The sequence below is a fragment of the Ammodytes marinus genome, assembly GCF_949987685.1.
Source record: "Ammodytes marinus genome assembly, chromosome: 16".
Lineage (NCBI taxonomy): Eukaryota > Metazoa > Chordata > Actinopteri > Uranoscopiformes > Ammodytidae > Ammodytes > Ammodytes marinus.
In genome coordinates, this window is record NC_137220.1 from 11,663,086 (window position 1) to 11,675,213 (window position 12,128).

A 12,128-nucleotide genomic window follows, 5' to 3' on the forward strand; every position below is an offset into this window, starting at 1 on the left:
GCTTCTGTGCTTGAATCTGGGTTTACTGCGTGGTGCCATGATGTCCACATGGCCTCTAGAGCTTGTAATGCTTCAGTGTGTAATGTTACCATATGCCTTACATGTTTTCCAGGACTAATAAAAAAAAAGCATAACAAAAACGTCAAGGGATGTGCCTTTTTTATTTCTGTGCCCATTTTTAAAAGGAATACAGATCTTTAAATTTTTTACACTTTCATTGATAATATTATACCATCTTCCCTTTTTTCCTAAACTGGACGTAACTATTAACTACACTGGAAGGTACAAAATATATATACAGTACTATGCACAATGTACAGAATTAAGCTGGAACAGTGAGAAAATGTTCAGGAATTCTATGTGAAAAAATTTAACACAATGGGTGTTAACATTTAAAATGTGCACACAGTTTGTAAAATGATACCTGGAATCATATACAGTATATCTATCTTTTATAAAAGCAACCGGGAAGCCAGTTATACAATTGAAAATCCGAAATAGCTGCAATGAAAGCTTTGACTCTATTATTTGAACATAAAGATTTCAAGTTTTTGCATTCATCCTACCCCCCTGACACACAACACAAAAAAAACATTTAAAATACAAATTGACATAAAAACTCCTTTGTTCCCTAAGACTTGGCTGGTGACTCCTCGATCCCATGGGAAGTCAAGACCTCAGACAAGCGAGTCAAGTAAGAGGAATCTGGGTAACCGTTCCTGGGAGAGACAAAAAGACGACTGTTCATCGACAGATACATGGACTTGTTTGACCTTTATCTGCTACAGCTGTTAAGACATTCTCACTGGCCTCACTCACCCTGATTTGCCTCCTGTTAGGCTGGTCTTGTGTGGGATGCCGTCCCACATGACCCGGCAGGCCCCTGTGTCTTGGTCCAGCACGGTGAAGGTGAGTCCCTGCCTGAAGGCTTTCTTCAGCCGGGGCAGCAGCCTGCTCGTCTTCTCACAGTCAGGAAGGAACGCTTCGAACAAGCCTCCTTTAAACGGTTTCCCTGGAGATGGGTGACCCTCCTGATAAGACAGGAAGCGAAGATCACAGTTGTTGACAAAGTCTCTAGATATTAGCATACCTCAAGTCTTGTTATTAAAGCTCTGTGATACTGTTGCAAGGGCACACGGTTCCTGAACAGAGTGGATGAAATCACAATAGGCCATTGTGGAGGGTTTTAAGTTAAGCTAAATGCTTGAATACACTAAAATGTGTACCTGTACATGGTGACTGCTGTGTAATAAACGCATTTCACAGAAAAATACAAATGTCTGTGTGTTAATACCAGGTAAAACATTAGAAAAAATTTGATCTTGATATTCAACTGAAACTGGTTTAGCATAATCAATTAAAGGTGGAGTCAGCGATTCTGGAGAATGCTTGTTGTCAAAATCAGTGATTATCTCCTCACAATCCCATACCTGCACGCTGAAAAAAAATCCATTGTTAATACACAGCCTAGGATCTGTAAATGGGCATGTTGCTAGTTACGATGGGCCCCCATTTACAGAGCCTAGGCCGTGTATTAAGAGAAAACAGATTTTTTTTTCCAGCTCACACACAGTACAGACAGGTAGCCGATCGTGATGAGATGTGAGACTGATTTCGAAAAAGTTATTTTGTCAACAAGCGTGCTACAGAATTGCTGACTCCACCTTTAAAAAGAAACAAATTGAGCAGCGATAGTTTTGCCCATATCATTTGTTGTCTCTTTCAGGATGAAAGCACAATAGGCGTGAAAGGCGTCTATCATGTCGTTTTCATAGTGACTATGTTTAAAATTAGGCCCTCACCCCTTGGATACCATCAGGAATGCTGTAAGTGATCTTGATAGCTGAATCTTTGTGTCCTGGTACTTTGATGTGTAGATGAGAGCAGGTAAATTTGCCCTGGATCCCCCGTGGCGTAGGATCTGTCTCGTGGCACACTCTGCAGTGGGCGTGTACAGTGTCCAAACACTTTGAGCACAATGTAGCCCCACACTTAGTTCTCGTCATTCCCTTCTCACTCTCCCCGCACACACAGATCCATCCCTGGCCTCCCTTCCCTGGCATGGCCTCCTCTGGAGGGTCCTGTCTCTGTTGTACACTGTCCGTTTGGGTGGTCGGTGAATGTATGGTTCTCTCTTTCGTCAGGTCTTTATCAGTACGGGTTGTTGTTGACGTGATGCCGTTCACATGACTCGCGCTCCCATCATGTTCTGTTTTAGAGGGGTTGAGGAACATCTCGGCATTCTGTTCAGTTATCTCCACCGTACCTACAATTTTCACTTTCTCCTTAATCACAGGGTCTGTCCTCGCTAACGATGGGCTAATTGGTCCATTTGCAAACTCTGCCTCATGGAAGTCACTTCTGTGGTTGGTTCTTTTTTCTTGAATACCACCAGTCCAATCAGGTCTACCTGTTTGGCTCTCTAGCATCAACTGAGATTGAGAGTGAGAATGCAGGCTAGTACTTTGGTCCTCATTTCTTTGCAAAGACCTGGATGGATTCCTGTTTGAGGTAGAGAGGGGGCTGGATATATCCTGTTGTTCAGGTATTGTAGATGAAAATATCTCCCGCAGTGTAGCACCTACTTGAGAGCACAGCTCTCTCGGGCCGAAAAGATATAAACTCTTCTTTGAAGTGTGGAAGGTAACCTTTTTGAACCGGCTACGCACTTCATCACAACAAGCCTGTAAATTTTCATCTGCTCTGTCAGTAATACCCAGCTCCGACAAGCGCAGCTCCTGCACAGAGAAGTCAATGTTGACCGAATCAACCAACTTCTGTAAAGCTAGCTGGCATGAAGCCACTTTGGTTGAGTTTGCCCCTCTAATGGTAATAGACAGATCTTTACTTTCTGTTATGGAGCTTTCTTTTATCTGAACATCAGAAGTGAGGTCGTCCACCCGGGTGCGATATGCTTCTTTTATGTGTTGCCACATCCAATAGGAAACTATAATCTCTGCTTGATAGACTTCTCGCTTGTCTTTCTCTGCTTGGTTACTGAAGCTAGAGGACCTGACTCGGACTGCGGACCTTCCAGAATCGTCTTGACTCTTCTGAACCATGACTTGGGCCTTCTTCTGAGGCGTTCCTGAGAAGCTACTGGCTCGTCTCAAGGTGGATCCAGATCCAGTAGGTGGAAGTAGTGGAGTACTTCCTAACAAACTGGACTGAGTTGTGCTAACTGGGGACGTTACGCTCTTGGGTCGAGTGTCAAGTAAATGTGGGCTCAAGGAGATTTTATTCTGCAATGAAGCAGTTGAAGGCAAAGCATCTCCACTCTTAAACAAGATGTCCCCTCCAGTGTTTTGGGCTAACGCTCTAGAGACGCCAGCTAAATCTGCTGTTTCCGTCAACACATCACGGCCTAACATTGGCCCACGGCGGGTTGGTCTACTGGGAGACGAGGGCCCCCGTAAGGTGAAGTCAGTTGGTCGATCGCCCAAAGGAGCCAGCCCTGAATCCTTAAACCGGGCGGCTAGCTTATACCTTCTTGCTCCCTCACCTCTCTTCTCGTCCTCCTCTGACCTCAGCAGCTGACCTACGCCATCAGCTAGATAATCTACAGTAGTGAGGGGCACTCTCTGCTCCTCAGTATGTGTTGACGATCCTGCATCATACGAGGGAAAACTAAGTAGACTGGCTACATCCTCTTTTTTACTCCTCACTTCACCGTGGTCAAAGAGAAGGAACTGCTTGGCTTCGGACACGTCACTACTGCTGCCGATAATGTAGATATTTTTTTCGTCTTCGTTCAGAAGAAGCTTGGGAAGTCTGACGCTTAAGTTCTCCATCGCCCTTTGCAGTCCCACCCCGGGCAACAGGATATTTTTAGGGAGCTGGGCTCGACGGATCTTGGTCTCATTCTCTTGGTAAAGCCTACTGATTGCCTCGCTGGCAAATTTCAGGCGCTCCTGATCATGACCAATGACATCCTCCCCCCCTCCTGAAGAAACCTGCAAATACAGGGTAGTTAACCCCTGATTTGTCAAATCCACCACATCCACAGCATACTGACTAAGGATGTGTTGGTATTCTGTCCGGCAGTGTTTCTTCAGATACTGAAACATGTCTGAATCCACAATTAGGGAAAAGTCCTCCTCCGACGTTGCAGGATGCCCAGGAAGCTGCAGAGCTGCCCCCTCTGCCTGACCAGTATCTTCCCAGCCATAGCCACCAGGTGTCAGGTCTCTATATGAACTTGAGTTGTACTCATCAGAAGGCCTGACCACTTGCACGTTCTCTCTTTGTTCTTTTTTCTTATTGGGTTTCCTGCTCAGATCTTCAGACTCCTGAGAATGAGGCCTCGGTGCTATCTGAGCCGGCCTGGAGTCGCTGTGGCCAGATTGACCTGAGTCCTTGTTTTCCCCTGATTGGGGGCCTTCAGGATGGCCAAGTAGTTGTGCCAAGGCAGCCTGGACTATGGAATAAGCACCCTGCAATTCGCACGCTTTCTCAGTAGAATCGTAGTTTATCCGGACATCAGGGTGGCGATTATGAAGGCTTGTCAATGCCATCCTCCCCCCGGGAAGCTGGCTGTAGTTGACAATTGCTGATAAGCTTATAATGACCTATGATGATGGGAAGAAGAGAGAAAACACACAGTCAATGATTTTACCGCATATTCAGTATTTTTTGACGTATTCTTGAAGCCTATAGAGAAATATACCTTATCTGGGTCCAAACTTTCACAATGCTCGGTTACAGTGACTTTATACTTCTTCCCATCCACTTCCAGATTGTGTCGGCTGCGTTGAATAACTCTCTGAGCCACTGTGAAAAAGGGATCAACAAAGGGATTTTCAGTTTGTGAAGCATCCTGACTAAGCTCTCTTACCATTGGCTACTCCTTTGACTTGCATGGCAACCAGTGTTGGGGAGTGGTAGACTATAATGTAATTAAATGAGTACTTTAACTACATTTTGCTGTGAAGGAACTCCCAGGCAAATCATTTGTGAGGCAGACACTGGTAGTACTGCAAGTTGTGATTGATTAACTTATTTTTTTGTTCATGTATGACCCGCAAAGTACAAATAGCCCATTTTTTGTTTAAGCAATAAACTTAGTGGCATTTTTGTTGGCATGTGACTTTTTGAAACATATTTTGTTTGATTGCCTAGTAGTTTGTTAACCAAACTAGATGTCTCCCTATGCTGGCTTTGCTGTACTTCAACTTCATACAGTGTGAAGTAATAGGTTATTTCGCAAACCTATGCTTTCAAAGTAGCTTTCCCAACACTGGTGGCAACATTCCTGTCAGGTGTAAAGCACTGGTGACAGCCCAAATAGTGCAATACTAATTTTCCTAACTGATTTAATAGTCTGTAGTGAAAGTTAATGAAGCATTTGCATTTGTATTGTGAGACCTGAGTGTTAATGTAATTATATATAATAATGTAGCTCGTAGTATTTCCACATCAGCATGTCTCTGTAATAGAATCAATCAAATCCCTTTTCACTTCAGATGCACAGACATGCACACACGCTGACCCCACTGACCTCCACTGTCCTCAAAGGTGATGAGGGCAGACACGGGCGTTTCCTTGACAATGTTGACAGAATCTATTTCCCCTCCTCCATTCCTGGCTCTCAGGAAGTGAATAAATAGCTTGTCTTTCAGCTTTCCTTCCTCAGTGTCGGTGGGCAGACCGCTCACCCTCACAGTCCGGCCCGGCTCTGCCATCTGCTGGGAGGAACACAGTGAAGAAGAACTGAAATGCCATGAATTCTGCAGGATGGGTGAGAGTGGACATCAACAGGGACAACAAAATGAAGCCAAAGCACAACCCCTCTTAATGAAGCTGTTAATGTTATAGTACCAGGCCACCATTCATAGACCCCACCCTTGCAAATAAGAAGAGACACATATTTTATCATATAACGCCACCTATTGGGGGTTACTATGACACTACATCAACATGACTCAAAAAACTTTCATTTCAGGCGCCATCACAAATTAAACTTTTTTGTTGTTGAAATAAGTATTAAGTATCAATTATGTATTAAGGCTTCTTTTCCAGTTAATTTAAGCTGCATGGTTCTTATAAACATTAACAGGCTGACACATTATATTGAATTATCTTGGGTAAAAAATAAATAAATAAACAATTGATATTATTTTTAAAGGCAACCTTTCAGCTCACATCAACAAATATGAACAATATTGTGACAGATTAAGTCAGTTTTTTTCCTCCTTTCAGTTTGCAGCTATAGTGTTTACTGTTGTTTCTTTATTCACTAGACTAAATGTTGTATTCACACACACACACACACACACACACACACACACACCTTAGCCACTAGTAGTCGAGCTACTATAATGAAGTTGAATTCTAAACTCTTCTGGTATCATCTGCAGCTGCACCCTACAAGAAAAGCGGAAAATGTTGAGTGTGTTAAGCTGCAGGATGTCCAAAACGATATTAAGAAGCGAGAGGGGAAAGCCACATTGCAGGGCAGAGTATCAAGGAAGTGAAAGAATCAGACAGAGACAAATCTAAACTGACGATCTTTCTATCGCACTATCGACGGATCCGCTGCTTGCGCCCGACGCAGTTACTATGTCACACCAAATATAATGATTATTTGTGATTCGCATTGATTACTGACCTTACAAACAGTTTCACGACCGTTTTATAGCAATCCTTCAAAGGTCGTCACACTTTTCAAGCCGTTGAAGAAAAGCGAAACTACAAACTACTGTGATTTGTCATGTCCGCGCAAGGGGGCGACCAAGTGCTGTCAATTCCTTTTTATATACTATCTATGGATGCGCCTGCCATCGCATATAAAGAGGATTCCAGCTCATTCCTCTCACAGTTTAGTCCTACACACTGGTTCATACATCTGGAGGTGAACGGTAACTGCAAAAACTATATTCACTCAAGTAGGCAACATTAATATAGGCTAAGTTTGTGGGATAGTTTATTGTACATTATACTTCTACTCTATTACAGTTAAAATATAAATATTGTTATTGTTATTATATTTTTCAGATTAAGAGTTTGGGCAACATAAAATACATATCATTATAAAATGCTATTTATGCTATGTTCTACTTCTTTCCTCCTGCTGTGACCCCTTAAAAAGCAACGTCTCCATGGGGCTCAGCATTTTTTTAAATGTCTTTGAATTGTTAGTATTTACACCAAATACCCTTTTCTCCTCTCAACGTCTGAAATGGTCTGGTCAAAAGTAGAGAAAATATCAAATATTACACAAAAAAGATAATGGCAAATAATTACATTACTTAACTGTAGAAGTACTTTAGACTAGCTCGACATAAACCACCAGCTAAAGCGTATCATGCTATTACACATTGTTGCAGTTGTATAACAAACTAATAATGTCATGTTATAATGTATTAGTCATGGGGGGGGGGGGGGGGGGCATTCTTCTACCTTAATATGTCTGTAATAGGCTATGTGTGTTAATGAAGGACTTTATATTTAATTCAACTTTATTTTTAAAGGTAATCTCAGAAAGAGAGAGTTCTGTTTTATTACTCATAATACAGTAGTTTTATGTAACATAAATCTGCTGCTGACCTTACCTGGCCATAGCAAAGCAAAAGGAACCCACTGATAGTAGTACATTTGACCTATTTTGACCTTATAATGCAGAATATGTATAATATGGCTTTTTATTTTCGTCACACAAACTGCATAGACAACGATGATCTCCAAGGTCACAGACATAATGCCAAACATAATATTGTGAAAATATGGGAAATATGGGACAAAAAAGCTTTATCAAAAAAGTCTGCATCCTCTTATTGTAATCAAAAGGTTTGAATTTGAACGTCACACTATACAAGGTTATGATGTCAGCATATAAAGAATTGACTGGGCAACTGAAAAGTTTACTAATCTATTCAATCAACAAATACATTATTGAATGATTCAAACACCTGAGGTCCACCAAGAATCTAAAGCCAGTAGGTGGCAGTAATACATAAAATGGCAACAACTCAGACAGGAGCCGTAGAAGAAGTATTTTGTCCAATCAGAGACTACCCTGCTGCGTGCATTGCGCATGCGCAGTAGGACAGATATTTCATGTGTTGTACTCGTCCGGTGGTGGAGGTCACAGATATCCTAACAAAACTGCGGTGAGTAATGAAATGCAGTGCGTCAGTGACTGAAAATATTGAACTGCAATGCCAAATGTGCCTATAGCGATAATAACACAGCGAAGTGGGGACGTTTTTTTAATTTGTTATCTATAAATGACGATATATCACAAGTGTTGAGTAAGGCGACCACGAGCAACCACTTTGCATTACCATCAGAGGGGTAACGTGCGCTCAGAAACCCGGCGTGACATAAGGCTCGGCCAACACAGGCTTAATTTTCGTTGTAATGTATCTCAAACTATGCATATATTTTGTTGTATGTCGATAACTCTAAAAAACAGTGTTCGGATTGGTCGCCGTAGGTTGCCTGCTGTCTCTCTCCTCAGCTAGCTGCTCAATAGCTAGTATTAGCTTAAGTTAGCTAACACCCACAGCCTTGGCATCTGTCAGCTCAAGGCCAACTATTACAGAAGGGGCAGGACATTAGACCGACTTTCCCAAAACTGTCGAAGACATTCAAATGTTTTGCACATGTTAATGTCGGTAGATGTTGTGTTCTAAACGTGTGAACCTTATGTCTTATTTTCTGTGAATGTAGATTGCTGTCATCATGGCCAAGCTGTTTGAGTCTATTGGCAAATTGGGGCTGGCCCTCGCCGTTGGTGGAGGTGTTGTGAACTCTGCGCTTTTCAATGGTGGGTGCTGCTTGTCAACTGAATAACTAACATCACTTGAATTGAGAGATAATGATGGTTATTTCCAATCTTGGCCAATTCAACTAGTTTTAACCCAACGAACAAATGATTGACATGTCCTTTTGATGTGAACTCTGCAACCCCCTGCAGAAGTCTGAGCAATAATGTGTGTCAATTGGACTACTCACAAACTTTATTTGTGATTATATTATTACAGTTTTAAGATGTGAAGGTCATTGGGTTGTTGCATCATCATTGTTGCAAGTAAATAAAACAGTGTTTCCATAAATGCTTTAATACCCAAAGTCCAATGCGACGTAGCTAAAGTTTATGGAGGATATTACTGGTGTTTTTAGCAATGTACATATATTTTAGTTTTAAAATTGTGATTTCATAATGCAAATTTTTCTCCCCTCTTTGCTACAGTCGACGCAGGGCACCGAGCTGTGATATTCGACAGATTCAGGGGAGTGCAAGATACAGTTGTTGGTGAAGGAACCCACTTCATTATTCCCTGGGTTCAGAAACCTATCATCTTTGACTGCCGCTCCCGTCCACGCAACGTGCCTGTCATCACAGGCAGCAAAGGTACATTGATTATCTACTGAAGTGCTGTTAGCCTATATATGCATTTTTTGGCATTTGCTGCAGTTTTCGACGCATGTCCTGGTTTATGGCTGTTAAACTAGAAAACTATAAACATGCAACAAGGCTCCTTTTAAAAGAAAAGGTGTCAATTTTGGTGGACAAAACGATGCAAGACAACGATAAGGACATTATTACCGTGAAAAATAAAAGCTTTGACATCAGACATCATGACACTTCTACCACATCGCTGGCTTATTCAGAATATGCTGATTAAAATGTAAAGAGGAATATTCATGTAAACGCTGTGCATGTTAACACCTTATTTAGAATATTGTCTTAACCAGTATGGACCTTAATCAGAATATTAAGGTCCGCATGTAAATTTGGTCAATGATAGATTTGTTAACGCCTGGTCTACAAGCTGTGCAAACTTTACCTGAGAATATAACTTGTACTCCCCGAAAGAGGTTTCAACTAATAAATGTGTTAACTTATTGGCTTAAAGAGAGAGTTACATTTCAACCATTCCCCACACAGATCTGCAGAATGTAAACATCACATTGCGTATCCTCTTCCGGCCGGTGACCGATCAGCTTCCGCGCATCTTCATGAGCATTGGTGAGGACTACGATGAGAGGGTGCTGCCATCCATCACCACAGAGGTCTTGAAGGCTGTAGTGGTGAGTACCAGACAAGAAAAGTAAAAACACATGAACAGGTGATTTTTTTTTATTATGACTGAGCTGAGAAATGGCATGCTTGTCTCTCTTTCACAGGCTCGGTTTGATGCCGGTGAGCTCATCACCCAGAGAGAGCTTGTGTCCCGGCAGGTCAGCGAGGACCTAACGGAAAGAGCAAACACCTTCGGCCTCATTTTGGATGACGTTTCACTGGTATGAAGCTGCTGGCAAAGTTTTTAACAATGTCAATGTTGTCTTTTCAGTTTGTTTTTATTTTGGATAAACAATTGTGTTGTGTTTCTGCAGACACACTTGACCTTTGGCAAGGAATTCACAGAGGCTGTTGAAATGAAGCAGGTGGCCCAGCAGGAAGCTGAGAGGGCTCGATTTGTTGTGGAAAAGGTATTTTGAACACACAGCTCATTCCTTTACCTCGATTACACTTGTGCATTCGGAAACCATGTATGTAGTCTGGGGGGGATTTTTCTTTGGTTTTTGTGTAATTTTCATAATGACATTTTGAATTTTCATTTAGTAGTGACATACAAATTACATTATCTTATTATTTCATTCCACAGGTCTGAGCTTAGTAAAAATAAAAGGGTAAACTATATTAATAAAAATAAAAAGGGTACAAAAATTTTAAAAAGTATGTGAGAACACACGATTGTCATTGGGAAAAAAAAATACCTTTCATGCACTTTGCATATATTACTATTTACAAATATTTCATAACATTGAATGAGTAGGAATGGGCATTAGGATAATTTCATTGATTGCACCACTTCATTTCTGAATTAAGTCCCTAACATCGCTGGGTAAGTGAGTTATCTGTAGAGCCATATATTAATAAAACTGCTCTCATTTCCTTTTTTATTTTAGCGCTGTCCCTTTCCTTGCGATATACTTTGATGTTTGTTTATTAAGGCAGTCCACAACATCTTTTTCTCCTCTCTAGGCAGAGCAACAGAAGCAGGCGGCCATCATCTCCGCAGAGGGAGATTCCCAGGCTGCCTTGCTCATCGCCAACTCCCTGCAGGAGGCCGGTGACGGTTTGGTAGAACTACGTAAACTGGAGGCGGCCGAGGATATTGCCTTCCAGCTCTCCCGCTCCCGCAACATCACCTACCTGCCCGCGGGTCAGGGCACGTTGCTGCAGTTGCCCCAGTGAGAACACCTCATGCCTGCCCCGCTCAGCTGTTAAAAAGGGCCATGGAAAAGGGGGGTATGGAGGATTCAATAAAGGACTTCCAACTTCACACACACATTCCTCCCACTCTTTCTCTAACCAATTCTGGACTTGGCTCTGCTGATAACCTGCAAAGTGGGAGACAAAGTGAGAGGTCTGCAATGAATACATTTATGAAGTCCACCCATGTGTGATGAAGTGGAGGGGTAACATATATATATATCGTACTTTGTTTTGAAAATAATTGACAATGCAGTAAATTCTCTAAAGATGTTGTCTTTGCTGCATTGTAACGGAGTCAAAGCGCCTGCATCTGATGACGGCAACGGTGATTTACCGTAAATATCAAGGGAAAATCGTGTGATTTCTTTTTTTAAAGAAGATGATGAATGCCATTAGTCTGTTATTGTTTTGCAGGAAAGCCTCATCAAATTGTGTAACTACGTATATTCAAATCAGTAACGATATGCTCTCCTTCTGACAACTGACTAGAGAGGGTTTATTAACGGAACAATTCTGTGTATTCTGACTTGTTGGAAGGATTAAATATCTGGAATATGTCTGCTTTCTAGTAAATTATTTCTTCATTAATAGAATTCCACCAATCAATAGCACTGTGCCTGTCGGATAGGAAATGATGATCCTTCATTCTTTATAAAGGCTTTAGTTTGTGAGGAGAAAGTGTAAGCCCCATGTCAGAGAAATCGCTCAATTTAACAATAAATGTGTATTTCTACCTCCCAGTTGTCACTCTTGATGTTCACGGTCTCAGAGGTAAATTTACACTATTTTCTAATAATCATTGTAATCATAAGTCACCACCAGAGCGTGCATCATAATTGATTCCCCTTAATGGAGAATGTAATGAAGTAGTGTAGCAGTCGGTTGCACTGTTCATTGTTTC

The 12,128-nt window shown here is 41.7% G+C and overlaps 2 protein-coding genes across 3 annotated transcripts; one reads left to right on the top strand and one right to left on the bottom strand.

The window, feature by feature from the left end:
- Positions 1–234: 234 nt before the first annotated feature.
- LOC307263024 (uncharacterized protein) lies at positions 235–6,687 on the bottom strand. Of its 2 annotated transcripts, none has more exons than XM_080044043.1 (6): positions 6,608–6,687; positions 5,498–5,681; positions 4,667–4,770; positions 1,803–4,568; positions 820–1,031; positions 235–719 (listed from the first exon to the last, which is right to left on the bottom strand). In XM_080044043.1, the coding sequence occupies exons 2-6, from the start codon at positions 5,679–5,681 to the stop codon at positions 632–634; spliced, it is 3,354 nt and encodes a 1,117-aa protein (XP_079900169.1). In that variant the 5' UTR covers positions 6,608–6,687; the 3' UTR covers positions 235–631. The 2 variants fall into 2 exon arrangements, with proteins under 2 accessions (XP_079900169.1, XP_079900170.1); XM_080044044.1 differs by lacking the exon at positions 6,608–6,687 and adding an exon at positions 6,290–6,357.
- A 1,362-nt stretch (positions 6,688–8,049) lies between these two features.
- phb (prohibitin) lies at positions 8,050–11,784 on the top strand. The gene is made up of 7 exons (XM_080044053.1): positions 8,050–8,108; positions 8,671–8,767; positions 9,194–9,355; positions 9,893–10,035; positions 10,132–10,248; positions 10,342–10,437; positions 10,994–11,784. The coding sequence occupies exons 2-7, from the start codon at positions 8,683–8,685 to the stop codon at positions 11,204–11,206; spliced, it is 816 nt and encodes a 271-aa protein (XP_079900179.1). The 5' UTR covers positions 8,050–8,108; positions 8,671–8,682; the 3' UTR covers positions 11,207–11,784.
- Positions 11,785–12,128: the final 344 nt, after the last annotated feature.

Coding starts and splice junctions, on each gene's coding strand:
- LOC307263024 (XM_080044043.1), bottom strand. CDS start 5,681: ATGGCAGAGCCGGGCCGGACTGTGAGGGTGAGCGGTCTGCCCACCGAC. Junction 4,569..4,666: donor AAAGTTTGGACCCAGATAAG/GTATATTTCTCT, acceptor CCATCATCATAG/GTCATTATAAGCTTATCAGC. Junction 1,032..1,802: donor TTCCTGATGGTATCCAAGGG/GTGAGGGCCTAA, acceptor CTGTCTTATCAG/GAGGGTCACCCATCTCCAGG.
- phb (XM_080044053.1), top strand. CDS start 8,683: ATGGCCAAGCTGTTTGAGTCTATTGGCAAATTGGGGCTGGCCCTCGCC. Junction 8,768..9,193: donor GAACTCTGCGCTTTTCAATG/GTGGGTGCTGCT, acceptor TCTTTGCTACAG/TCGACGCAGGGCACCGAGCT. Junction 10,438..10,993: donor CTCGATTTGTTGTGGAAAAG/GTATTTTGAACA, acceptor TCTCCTCTCTAG/GCAGAGCAACAGAAGCAGGC.